Source organism: Mus pahari, chromosome 17 (assembly GCF_900095145.1).
Source record: "Mus pahari chromosome 17, PAHARI_EIJ_v1.1, whole genome shotgun sequence".
In the NCBI taxonomy this organism is placed as follows: domain Eukaryota; kingdom Metazoa; phylum Chordata; class Mammalia; order Rodentia; family Muridae; genus Mus; species Mus pahari.
The window spans coordinates 46,097,388-46,111,298 of NC_034606.1; the positions used below are offsets into that span (position 1 = coordinate 46,097,388).

The 13,911-nt window shown below is 46.5% G+C and overlaps 1 protein-coding gene across 1 annotated transcript in view; it reads left to right on the forward strand.

Annotated features, from left to right (window-relative positions):
- Sgsm3 (small G protein signaling modulator 3) overlaps window positions 1–13,911 on the forward strand; it is a 34,269-nt gene that overhangs the window by 14,964 nt on the left and 5,394 nt on the right. The window contains exons 2-8 of the mRNA XM_029547867.1: window positions 8,565–8,669; window positions 9,134–9,219; window positions 9,585–9,651; window positions 11,948–12,153; window positions 12,247–12,354; window positions 12,933–13,076; window positions 13,367–13,562. Coding sequence (XP_029403727.1) covers window positions 8,633–8,669; window positions 9,134–9,219; window positions 9,585–9,651; window positions 11,948–12,153; window positions 12,247–12,354; window positions 12,933–13,076; window positions 13,367–13,562 — 844 coding nt within the window. The 5' untranslated portion in view covers window positions 8,565–8,632. The remainder of the gene's footprint in view (window positions 1–8,564; window positions 8,670–9,133; window positions 9,220–9,584; window positions 9,652–11,947; window positions 12,154–12,246; window positions 12,355–12,932; window positions 13,077–13,366; window positions 13,563–13,911) is intronic.

Here is a 13,911-nt window from a genome sequence, read left to right on the forward strand (position 1 = left end):
AGGGTTTCTCTGTGTAGCCCTGGCTGTCCTGGAACTCACTCTGTAGACCAGGCTGGCCTCCAACTCAGAAATCTGCCTGCCTCTGCCTCCCGAGTGCTGGGATTTCCATTTTCTTAATTAGTGATATGGGAGGGTCCTTCCCATTGTAGGTGGGTGCCCACCTCCCGGCTGGTGGTCCTAGATTCTACAACAGGCTGACCAAGACATAAAGAGAAAGGCAAGTAGCAGCATCCTCCATGGCCTGTGCATCAGCTTCTGCCTCCAGAGTCCTGCCTTGACTTCCTTTAGTGATGAACTGTTTCCTGGAAGTATAAGTGAAGTAAGCCCCCTCTTCCTCACTTTGTTTTTGTCGTAGTGTTTCATAACATCAATAGAAACCCGGATTAGGACAGGCAATCGGGAACTGAGGCAGAGGGAAAGAAGCTAATGCTTGAGCACTGAAGAAGGAATAAGCAGATGAAAGTGTAGTGTAAGCAGGGAGCCAAGGCATAGGAGCGGAAGAGAGTATGTTGCACATTAGGAGCTACTAGGTTATTATCCTCCAGTCAACACCTGCCCTGTATCAGATTCTGGGTCAGGTACTGGATGTAGGACAGACATGTATATAAACAGCACGCAGTAGGAGGTATTAGGAGCATCTGCCAATGACTGAATCTTTCAAGAGAAGGAGGTAGATGAACATAGGAGTCAGAAAGTGTTTGTTAGAGGTCCCATCTGAATTAGAATTTGAAAAACTGTCCAATGGGGAATTGAGACTCCTAGGCCTGTGTTTTCCTTCCCAGGCCCAGCAGAAGCAGCACCAGAGAAGTGATGTCAGCACTCAGCAGTCTGAGATCTGCTGATCTTTGATCAAGGGGACTGAAGAGACAGCTTGGAGAAATATTTTTAAATTTTTTTTCTTTTTTGTATATGTATCTCCATGTAGTGCACATATATGTGTGTATGCATGTGCAGGTAAGCATGCGTGGAGGCCCAAAGTGGACATCAGGTCTTCTTGATTATTATTTCCACCTTATATATTGAGACACCTTAATGAAATTTCTCACAGTGATGGCCACAGGTCAACTTGATCTAGACTTTTCCTCACTGAGACTCCCTTCCCAGGCAATCCTAGATTGTGTCAAGTTGATAATTAAAACTAATCATCACAGCATCTTTTTCACTGTATTGTAATTATAATAAAAATTGCAGGTGTAAATCATCAAGTCAGTTGTCTTGCTTCAAGGGGCAGCACATTAATCTTTAATATCAACAGTGCTGCTAACCCAGTCTTGAATTCCAGTAATGTCTCTAACACAGAAGCAGATTTAAAATACAAGTTCTCTCCTAAGAAAGATGCGTGTTAATTTCATTTGTTCTGTCTCTCACTCTGAAGCCCCTGCCCCTGACTCTGAATGCTGACATTACAGTTGTGTACCATCACACTTTGTTTACGTGTGCTGGAGACTGAACCCTGGCAAGCCCTGAGCTACACCCCAGACCTTAACTTCGTTTTATAAATATGCATATTTATTTATTCTATGTATGTGGGTGGGTGAAAGCATGTGGGAATCAGAGGATGGGTCTCTTGTTTTGTTTTTCCAGACAGGGTTTCTCTGTGTAGCCCTGGTTATCCTATATTTCACTCTGTAGACCAGGCTGGCCTGGAACCCAGAGATCCTGCCTGCCTCTGCCTCTGGAGCTAGGGATCAAAGGTGTGTGTCACCACAGGGGATCATTCTCCTGCCATGTGGGTCTTGAGGATGACAGGCTTGGTGGGAAGTGCCTTTACTGCTTGCTGAATCATCTTGTCAGCCCTTAATTTCTTTTTAAAATGTCTTCAAGATTGGTTCCCAGGATCCTTGTAAAGGTGGAAAGAGAACTTACTCCATAAAGTTTTCCTCTAACTTCTACACAGGTAGAGCCATGGCACAGCTATACACACACATACAAACTAAAAAAAAAAAAAAAATCATCATAGTAATTGTTCTTTACAGTGGTTTTTATTGCAGAAATTGCCTTTGGTATTTAAATGTCCACTGGAAGATGAATATATCAGTGAATTATTGACCGTATGAACAGTATATAACATGCTGACAATGTTTAGTAGAGAAAGTTTGTTTTGTAGTTTTGAAACAAGGTTATATAGCTTAGGCTGACCTCAAAACTGGCACTCTGTAGCCAAGATAGCTTTGTACTCCTAATTCTCCTGCCTCTACCTCCCAAGTACTGGGATTTCACAAGTATGTGCCACCACATGTGCTTTAAGATGTCTGTGATCTCTGTGTTCATATATGAAATAAAGCTGAGCATGTAAGAGAGGAAAGTCAGGGTTGGGTAGGGAGTATACTCTCTACCAGAGTTCCTACTTAACATATACAATGCCCTACATTTGATCCTGGCATCTCTCCCTTTAAAAAAAAATGGGGGTGGATGGGAAGTATGATCCAATCAGAGGGCATCAAGTCCCCTGGAACTGGAATTACACAACAGATAGTTGCGTGGCCATGTGGGTCCTTGGTCCCCTCTGTAAGAACAGCAAGGACTGGAGTTTGTAGATAGATTTGAGCTGCCATGTGAATGTTGGGACTTGAACCCAGGTCCCCTTGAAGAGCAGCCAGTGCTCTTAATCACTGAGCCATTTCTCCAGCCCCCAGCACCAGAATTATTGTGTGTTGCTTTAGTGTGCTATTAAAAAGCATGGTGGTAGACATCTTTTATCCCAGTATTTAGGTGGCAGAGGCAGGTGGATCTCTGTGTTTGATGTCAGCCTGGTCTACATAGTTAGCTCCTCCAGATGAGCCAATTACATAGTGAGACGTTGTTTCAAAAAACAAAACCAAACCCAACCAAGCAAAACATCAAAGGAGTCCAGAATTTCCTCTGTCATATATAATGAACCCAATGGTTGTTTATAACTTTTGTTTACTTATTTTTATGACAGGGTCTCGTGGCTGTGTAGCCAATTGTCTTGCCTCCTTCCACATCTTACCAGAGAGTTTATTTGTCTAGTAGCTGTAGCTTCAGATTTTCATTTATGTTTACATCTTGCTGTGTTGCTAGTGGATAAGATGGTCCTCTGGGCATTTACACAGAGCTCAGGAGACAGGGGAGCATTGTAAAAAGTAAGTTTGACAATGGCCTCCTTTCCCCTAGGCGTGCATTTTGCAGATTGCTGTGCTCTGCTCATCTCTTGGATGAGCATCTTTTTTTTCCTGTAGGCTGCTTTTATGCCTTTTGCTTTTGAAAAAGTATTTCATTTCAGCATGATGGGAGTCATCTGCGGCCCCATGTGAAAGCTGGGGTACCTGGGGATCATGTCCGGCCTTTACAGAACACACCGGGGGCTTGTCAGCTCTACTTCCAAGGCATCATTGTTCATTTTCCATTGGTTACTTAGACTGTTGGGGTTGGGGGGCCTTCCTACAATAACTTGAAAAGTAACTGTTATACCGTTTAGCAGTTTAAGAAGCTTATTTTTCCCAGGTTGCTAAGATGTCAAATTCAAGCTGTGCTGTGTTAGTAAAGTGTTACCCACAACTGAGAGGGAAAGGGACCTCTTCACAGTTACATACAGCTATTTGCACTTTATCTCCCCCCACACACTTTTTTCCCACTTGGTTTTGCATAAACATTAAATCCCCAAAGAAGGAAATTTGAGGTGGCAAGTAGTAAGTAGCCTTGTCACCAGAGGAAGAAAAGGCTTAAAGACCTACACCTGTCCTATTCCAGTGTAATTAGTAAGTTGTAATTATTTCTAATTATAATACATATAGTGTAACATTAGCCCCAATTAGTTAAATAATTACTTTGGAGATAGGGTCTTCCTATGAAGTCCTGGCTGGAACTTGATGTGCAGGCCGGGCTGGCCTCAAACTTGTGGAGACACCTGCTTCTGCCTCCTGAGTGTACCACCACACTGAGCATTACATTTTAATTATTATTTGGGGCTGCAGAGATACCTCAGTGGTTGAGAGCATTTGTTGCTCTTGTGGAGGACCCAGATTCAACACCCAGCATCCTATATGATTGCTTACTACTATCTGAAACTCCAGTGCCAGAGACCCTGACCCCTTCTGATCTCCTTAGGCACCAGACACATACAGTGCACATACATATATACAGGCAAATACCTATACACATAAAAATATAGATCTTTAAACATTTTTAAATTTTAAGTCATTGTCTTATGTGTATGGGTGTTTTGCCAAATGTATATCTTTGTACTATATACACGAAGCATCCTCAAAGGCCAGAAGAGGGCATTGGATTTCCTGGGACTGGAGTAACAAGCAGTTGTGAGCCACCATGTGAGTGCTAGGAATTGAATCTGGGTCCTCTGGAAAGTTAGCAAGAGTTCTTAAGTGTTTTTGAGTGTTTCTGACGCTTAAAAAGTTTCAGGCCAACCAGGTGGTGCTGATGCATGCCTTTAATCCCAGCACTTGGGAGGCAGAGGCAGGCAGATTTCTGAGTTCAAGCCCAGCCTGGTCTACAGAGTGAGTTTCAGGACAGCCAGGGCTACACAGAGAAACCCTGTCTTGAAAAAAAAAAAAAAAAAAAAAAAAAGTTTCCGGCCAGACACGATGACACATGCCTTTAATCCCAGCATAGGGAGAAACAGGCAGATCTCTGTGAGCTCAAGGTTACTCTAATCTACATAGCAAACTTCAGGACCACCAGGGCTTTGTAGAGACCCTGTCTCAAACTTAAAAAAAAAAATGAAGTTTTAGATTTTCCAATTGGGGATACTACTTAGATTTTCTAAATTCTGAAAAAGTGTGAAACCTCAAGGAGTTGTAGTCCCAAGTACTTAGAAAGTAACTTAAAGATCAAAACCAAGCTGTGCATAGTGGCATATGTCTATAGTCCCAGTGTTTGAAGCTGAGATGGAAGAAGGATCACTTGAATCCAGAAGTTTAAGACCAGCCTGGGCAACATAGGCCAGATTTTAAAACATATAAAAACACAACAAAACCGAGATCAATATATGGCCTTCTTGGCCTGATCACCTTTTGTTTATTTTGAGCCAGGATCCCATTATATAGACAGGCTGATCTTAAATTTGCAATCCCCTGCTTCTGCTCCCTGAATGCTCATATTATAGGTGTGGGCCCTATGCCTAACCTAATTTCCTCCTTCCCTCCTTCTCTCCTCCCTCTTATAGACCTAGTCATCTCTCTCTCCCTCTCCATCTCCTTCTCCCCCTCCCTCTCTCTCCTCCTCCCCCTTTCTCTCCTTCTCTCTTTCTCCTCTCTCTTTCTCCTTCTCTTCCTCTTTCCTTCTCTCTCTGTGTTTTGTTTTGTTTTTCAGAGTCAGGTTTTTTCTTTGTGGCCCTGGCTGTCTCTGGAACTCACTCTGTAGACCAAGGTGGCCTTGAACTCAAAGAGATCTGCCTGCCTCTGCTTCCTGAGCGCTGGGATTAAAGATGTACTCCACCATGCCTGGCCCTAAAAGTTTTTTTAAAATAAAAATAAACTGTAATAAAAACTTTTGTAAAGTAATAAAATCAAAGCTTGGTGTTGCCAGTATGATGTATAATGGATTTAACCTTTCAGAGATGATTAGGTGTACATGCCTTTAATTCCAGACCTTGGGAGGCAGAGGCAGGAGGATCTCTGTAAGTTCAAGGCTAGCCTGATCTACAAAGTGAATTACAGGACATAATATACAGAGAGACCCTGTCTCAAAACAAAACTTTTGTGTATGAATGTTTTTGCATGCATGTATGTATGCCTGGTGCCCTAGGAGGTCAGATGAAGACACTGGATCTCCTGGAAGTGCAGTTACAGATGGCTGTGAGCTACCATGCAGGTGTTAGAAGCATCTCTAGTGTCTCTACTAATTTCTTCCTTCCTTCTAGCTTTTCTCAGACTTTCCCAGATCTGAGCCACTCTCACCAGGTTACTGTTATCTGTAGCTTTCAGAGTCACCTCATGTCTTTATAGAAAAAAAGTGGGCTTTAGGCTCTTAGGTGCCACCCAAAATCAATGTTTTTGCCTATATTGGTTCAGCCTTTGTGCTTCCTGGAAGATGTCTGGAGAAAACCACTTGTGTGGCAGTAACCCTACTGCCTTGTCAGGGATATATGTCCCTTCAGTCCATGTCAGGAGACCATAGGAAGTGAACAGTACCTCTGCGCCTGCATACAGTGGCAACATTTGTCTAACAGGAAATTGTGGGATTGGTAAACTAGGAAGGGACACACAGCATCAGAACTGGCTCTCTTAAGCTTGTGCATTTAATTGTTACAATTTCTTCTGAGCAACTCAGAAGTGGCGGCATCAATTATGGTTTTCTAAGGTTTCTTTTGGCAGCCACAGACAGGTAACAGAGTGGAGACTAACGATTTAGGGTAGGTCTGTCAGTTCCCAGATGGGTGCTCTCAGGGAAATTTCCATAGCAATCAGAAGCTGAAAAACCTGCCTGCCCAGCTCAGCATTGTCACATCTGGGAGACTTAAGAACAGCCCTAAGTATATGTGTCCTTAAGTGCAACACAGACAAAAAAGCAGTCGAAGTTCGCAGCCTGTAAAAATATGTGCACCATTTGACCGGTTCTCAGTTCTTGCACCCAGGTAAAGCCCATATCATCTCCTACCCTGGGCATCAGCTCCAGCCTTTCAGTCACCATAGATTTCTGGGCACCTGGAGATATTGGTCAGTCCTAGCAGGTTCAGAATCTGTCTGTTCAGAATCTGTGAATTTCTCTACAGTCTGAGAACAGAGGTCAAAGGCCTGTCTTCAGGGTGAGCAGGGTGAGGTGCCCTTGGCATCTGCTGTTGCTTCCTCCCACTCTTCCCCTCACCCCCCACTGTACCCCAGGCTCTGAGCTCACTGGCCACTCCCTGCATCTGGATCCCTCCCTCAGTGAAGTCCAGGCCTTGATCTCTAGCCTCGCTTTGGCCATTGCTCAGACCTCAGCTCTCAAAGGCTCTTTTGATACAGAATGCTCTCCTATGATACTCACAATCCCATCTCATTTTGTCTCTTACCTAATTTTCTCCTACACTGCAACAGCCTGACCTTATTCATGGTTGTGCTGCCTGGCTCAGTGCTCAGTCATTGTTTGCTGAGTGACAATGAGTAGGAGGCTGGTGAGAAGGGAACTGCTGTTGAGAACCATCTTCCAGTCCCTCTGCCCTCCAGCAGATGTCCTTTCCTCCACTTCAAACAACCTCTTTTCCTCCATGCTTTTGCTCTGCCATATTTTATCTCCTCCCTTCCCCCTTCCTTTTTCCTTTTCTGACAGGGTCTTATGTAGCCATGGCTGGCTACAAAGATCCACCTGCCTCTGTTGGGATAAAAGGCATGTGCCACCCTGCCTAGTTGATTTCTCCATATTCTTGCTAACTTTTTTTTTTAAAGAAAAAATTGAAATTATGTATATGTGTCTATGTATGTATGTGTACATGTAAATGCCTTTGGGTCTAGGAGTGCATTTAATTCAGGTCCTCTGAAAGAGGCTCTTAGCTGCTGAGCCATCGCCCCAGCCCCTCCTTTTTTAAAAAAATGTTTTCTGAGACAACGTCTCATGTAACTAAGGATTCTCTTGAACTCCTGACTTTTCTTCATCCTGGGATGACAGGTGTGCACTGCCACACCTAGTCGCACGTGGTGTTGGGGACGAAGAGTAAAGTGTTTCATGTGTGTGAGTGAGGCAAGCATTTACCAGCTGAGTTCTATCTCTGGCACTCTGGTGTTTGTGTGAGCGTAGCTGCCCTCATGGCTGTGGAGTAGCATCCCTTCACAGTTTAGATCTCCTTTGTGCCTGATGATACCCAGGCACTTTCACCCGCTATTGGCCATTTCCCTCTCTTTTTTGGAGAAATGTATGTTCAAACATCTTTTAAATTTATTTGTGGCCGGGCGGTGGTGGCACACGCCTTTAATCCCAACACTTGGGAGGCAGAGGCAGGCGGATTTCTGAGTTCGAGGCCAGTCTGGTCTACAAAGTGAGTTTCAGGACAGCCAGGGCTACACAGAGAAACCCTGTCTCGAAAAACCAAAAAGTAAAAAAATTAAAAAAAATTATTTGTGACTGTTTTGCCTGCGGGTATGTCTCTGCATCACATATGTGCAATGCCCTCAGAGGTTAGAAGAGGGCATTAGCTCCAGAACTAGAGTTACAACCTGCTGAAAGCTGCAGTGTTGGTACTGGGAATTGAACCCAAGCTCTGGAAGAGCAGCCATTTAACCACTGAGCCGTCTCTCTAACCCCGCTTAACTACTTTTAAATTGGGCTTTTTGTGTCTTTACTGTTCAATCTTTTTACTGTTGAGTCTTTAAAAACAAAGAGGACAGAAAAGAAGGGACAAGACACTGACAATGATGAGAGAAATTGGTATTAGTTTGTAGAATGGGAATATGGGAATATGGTATATAAAGACTGTTCAACCAGCACCACCAGTGCCACTACCACATCACCACCAACAAAACAAAACAATGAAAACCCAATCCACTCAATATTGAGGCTCTGGGAAACTGATGGTAGGGCTCGGTTTTTTTCCTCATTGAAAAAAAAAAAAACCTTACAGGAGGGGAGTGGTATAAGATGAGTGAGTGACCTCTCCTTTGCTTTCCTGACAGGGCAGATGAAGCCTGAGCAGCCTCATGACAGTCACAGATGCTAATAATGACCGTCTGTGCCTAGACCTATGAAGTCCTGCCATTGTCCACAGCACACGATGTCAGGTGGGAACAAGGCCTGCATACTCACCAGGAGCCGGTAGTGGAGCTGACTTCTGATTTCATAATCAGCCTTCCACTGAGGCAGAGCCTCAGCACCTCGCAGGTCTTAGGGCAGCCTGGGCTATGAGGCCTTTTCTCAGAAAACCACCCAAACAACTGAAGAGAATCCTCTAGATGAAAGAAGTAGAAGAGGGGGAGGAGAGGCTTTGGGCTTTGGGGTCGATGACCGATGCTGTCTTCTCTGTTAAAGTCTCCAGCTCCCTGCTCCTCTGGCCTGTGCATCCTCCCACTGTGGCAGAGAAGGAGGCAAAGAATCTGTGTTTCTGCATTGGAATGAGAACCTACTATGTAGACCAGGCTGGCCTCAAACTCAAATTTGTGTGCCTCTGCTGGGATTAAAGGTGTCTGCTGCTATCATGCCTGGTGTTTCTGCTTTTCTTGATTGTTCTTCTCTCTGGTCTTTGTAGGAAACCACACACCTTCTGCCAGTGGCCCTTTCTCTGCTCTGACTCCAAGCATATGGCCCCAGGATATCCTGGCAAAATACTCACAGGTATAACACATAGCCAGGACCAGCCTGCCACACCACTGTGCCTTTCATGAAGAGATTTACCTTTGCAAGTATTCTGGGATGGATGACCCACTCAGTGTTCACACAGGTCATGACTCAGTACTTGAGATAACATGGTAGTTCTTGAGCTTGTGGGAATCAGTCATTAGCTAGGAGGAAGACTAACTGTAGACACAGGAGAACTGAATGACTAGTCAGCCCTTGTAGTTGAATGACGGCTAGAGAAGGCATCACAGAAGGGTAGCTTTTCTCAGGGTAGGTTCTAGCAGTCAGCATGTGGGTGTCATCTTTTGAAACTGCTTCACAGTAGAGGAATAGACAAGCCTTCTTCCTTATCCTGGTTCTAGAAGGAAGAGTCCTCAGAGCAGCCAGAGTTCTGCTATGATGAGTTTGGTTTCCGTGTGGACAAGGAAGGTAAGATGGAGCCCCTTGTGTGTGAGCTTGCTTATGTCCTGGGAAAATTCTGGCCCCATGTCTTACCTTCCTCTGCATGTGACTTCTGAGGTCTGGGAGGTGTCACCTCAGGAGTTATATCTGAGAGTGATGTAAGTTTATGGGAACTTCTAAGTTTATTGTTTTGTTGTTTCAAGACAGGCTTTCTCTGTGTAGCCCTGGCTTTCCTGGAACTCTGTAGACCAGGCTGACCTTGAACTCACAGAGACCTACCTGCCTTTGCCTCCCAAGTGCTGGGATTAAAGACATTATTCTCCACCACATTTGGCTTTTTGTTTTGTTTTTAACTACTGATCTTTTTTTTTTTTTAAGATACATTTTATTGATCTTTAGAAAACAATCAGTTATTCATATTGCAGAAAAGTTAAACGGTGCAGAAAGGGATGAGGATTTAAAAAAATGGAGAGGTTGTTCCAGGACAGTCAGGACTACACAGAGAAACCCTCTCTTTAAGGGGGGGGGGGGAACAAACAAACCTATAGTCCTATGCTATGAGGAAGCTGCTGCTGTGTGAGGTGCTCTTTTCCTGACATTGCGAAATCGTACCCGTTACACCAGGAGCATTTCCTATGTTACTTAAGATGCTTAAAAAACACATTTTTAATGGCTGCATAGTATCATATTACAACAGATTCACTGATGTTTTTGTAGCCTTTTTTCTTTCCCTTTTTAAAACAGAGCCTTTGTACAGAGTCCAGGCTTTCCTGGAACTCAGTATGCAGACCAGGCTGGCATTGAACTCACAGAGATCCATCTGCCTCTGCCTCTGATTGCTGGGATTAAGAGTGTGTGTTACCATTGTGGGCATAGGCAACAGTGTTATCAGATGTTCTCTATAAGAGAGCATCTGACTAGGTGCTCATTGGGAAGAGCGTTTGCCAGCACTGACAGCCTGTCCTCAAGAAGAGCAGGAGCAGTTCCTTAGCTGAAGCACTCAACTCCTGTTTCTAATTCAGGCATTAGTTTTCCTTGGTCTTTTAATTTGCAAGAAGATGTTAGTTAAACACTGAGGTTGAGAGTCGGGCGTGGTGGCACATGCCTTTAATCCCAGTACTCGGGAGGCAGAGGCAGGCGGATTTCTGAGTTCGAGGTCAGCCTGGTCTACAGAGTGAGTTCCAGGACAGCCAGGGCTACACAGAGAAAAACCAAAAAAAGAAAAAAAAAAAGAAGAAAGCGAGTGGGGGGGGGGACACAGAGGACTTTCTAGGAGGATGGAAATCAATCCCCGTCGATAGTCACCAGATTTAGGGATGAGAGTGTTCACAAATGTGCAGAACAGTGTTTTGACATTTGTTTATTGACAGCCATTAAGATGCACACTTAGGACTTGGGTATTTTCTCTGTGTAATGTTGACAAGGTTGAGGTTTTTAGGACCAGCTCAGACAAGAGCTTGGCTTGGGATGAGCGCCGAGGAGACTTTGTGGTTAAGACTCACCCCGTAGATTGCTTGCTGGCCACAGACTTTGTCCTCTTCTGTTCGTGGGGTCATGAGGCTATGGTGCCTTGTGCTTTTTCCCATTTATGTTCCCAAAGATGGTCTTGACCTCAGAGTTCCCACTCTGGTGGAGAGACAGGCAGAAATAGAGCAGGCTGGGGGCAAGAAGACCTTTGAGGGTCAGTCCATGGATAGCAAAAAGGGAGGTGAAATAGTTACACATAGGGAGTTAAGTGGGGCTCCTCTCATGGGAAGACTGAGTGGAGACTCAGTGGAGAGGAGGGGAGTATAACAGGAGGAGCAGTGCCGGGCAGAGGTTCCAAGGAGCGAATGGGTTTGCTAGGAGAAGTGGAGGTGGAGGTGGAGGGAGTAAGAAGGAAGGGGGGTGAGGATGGAGCTTAGGAAGCCTGAGATGGGGGCGGGGGGCAAGGAGACATTTCTGACAGTGACATCATCTGACATGTCCTACACACACAAAGTAAATATAATTAAAAAGAAAAAATGGGGTCCATTGCAATGGATTGAATTTGGTTATTTAGGATACAAGGAAGGCTCCTTGTACCTCCAGAGCCTCTGAGGATGGAGACCTGGTTTCTGGGTCAGGCTGCTTTGAGAAGAGGGTCTGCTTGGCTCTCCCTTGCCACTGAGCAGACAGTGTAGCTAGAGCTTCCAGGAGGCTTTCTGGAAGTGGGGTCTATTTCAGAGGAGCCACCTGGCCTCAGAGACAGCTCTAAGCGAAAACATCAGGGCAGACTGGGCTGCTGTGGAGAGTGTGGAGCGAGGAGCACGCTTCCCTCCCTCCTCTGTTCTCTTGGTGGAAGGTTCTGAGCCTGGATGCAGCCAGATGGCAGGCTCACCCCTGGTGGAGGACCCCCCGCAGAGGCTGCGGTGGCAGGCTCACCTGGAGTTCACCCACAACAATGACGTTGGGGATCTCACCTGGGACAAGATTGCAGTCTCCCTCCCCCGCTCCGAGAAACTCCGTTCCCTAGTGCTGGCTGGCATCCCACATGGCATGAGGCCACAGGTAAGATGGCCATAGAGACAAGGATCTCCCAGGGGGCTGACAGTGCCCTGGTCTGTCACAAGAGAAACCGTGCTACATGGCTTCTTCCTCCAGTTGTGGATGCGGCTCTCTGGGGCGCTGCAGAAGAAGAGGAACTCTGAGTTGTCCTACCGTGAGATTATAAAGAACAGCTCCAACGATGAGACCATCGCTGCCAAACAGGTAACATGGGGCAGCCAGCCAGTCCGGAGGAAGTGCTGGGCAGAGCCTGTGTGCTCTGGCAGGAGGGAGAGGTCACCTCTGAGACTGCCCCTTGTCGGTCTCCTTGGCAGGGTGGGTAGCCCTTTTACTCATGAATGTGGCCTAGAGTACACTTGCGTCTTTCCAGGTCCTCGAGGGCTGTGGGGAGAGTTATCTAAAGGTCCCAGTGTCGGGGAAGGATGTGGAGATGGCCCCACATGAGGAAGGGCAGGAAATTTTAAATACAGATCTGGTTGCTGCAGTAGGAGGCAGGCAGCAGGTCCTCAGTAATGGCACACATCATCCAGAAGGCATCCTCCTCCGGGGACAGCAGGAGACAGGCAGCCAGAAAAGGGGTTCCCAGTGGTGGTGTGGGCTCAATTTTATACTTGATGGGATCTAATCCCGGAGAAGGGAGGGTTAGCCTTGGCCTGGACTATAAGGAGTCCTTATTCCTGGGACAGAAGCAAGCCACCTACAGCTTCTCTACCTTATTGCATGGGCATCTGTGTACAGTTGCATCAAACAAGGTCTCTTGGGGTGGTGTGGGGACCTGACAGATTGAGAAGGACCTGCTCCGTACCATGCCCAGCAACGCCTGCTTTGCCAACGTGAACAGCATCGGGGTTCCCCGCCTTCGCAGAGTCCTCCGAGCACTGGCCTGGCTCTACCCAGAGATTGGCTACTGCCAGGGCACAGGCATGGTGAGCAGCCGGGAGGCAACTGGTCTACCAGGGTCTTCTCCAGGCCTCTTCTGAGGCCTGTTTCTCCTTAAGGTGCTGTAAGGGAGGGAGGCCGGGATTGACCTGGGAGTCCTCAAGGAGAGCCATGGGATCTTTTTCTTTCTCCCCCTAGGGGCCCTCTCAACCAGCCTGAAGAGATGTGCCTTCAGGAGGTGTCCCCAAGAGCCTTTCCTGAGTATCCTAGAATGGGGCCCCTTTTCTGATTCACATGAGTCTTTGGGTAGGAGCCCCATGCTCCCCTCTCTGGCTAGGTGGCTGCCTGTCTCCTGCTGTTCCTGGAGGAGGAGGACGCCTTCTGGATGATGTGTGCCATCATTGAGGACCTGCTGCCTGCCTCCTACTTCAGTACTACCCTGCTGGGCGTCCAGACTGACCAGCGGGTCCTGCGCCACCTGATTGTCCAGTACCTGCCTCGCTTAGACAAGCTGTTGCAGGAGCATGACATTGGTAAGACCTGGCTGCCTTCTTCCCTAAGGTCCAGGAATCCCAAGATGGTGGTACCACCTCTGAGCTCCGAGGTTTCGAGGCAGTGGAGGCTCATGTGGCTTATGTTGCTTTTGTCTTTTGTATTCTGACCCCCTTCCCTTTCCCTCCTCTCCCCTCCCCCTCCTACCTCTCTCTCCCTCTCTCCTTCCCTTCCTCCCTCCCTCTGTATTTCCTCTCTCCTCTCTCTCTCTGCCCCTTCACTGCTACCAAAATGCCCATCTGCACATCCCTTCTACACCTGAAGCTTCCTGGGCATCCAGTAGCCAAGTGGCCTGGTGAGATATGGCAAGACCCAGGAGGCACTGGTGGA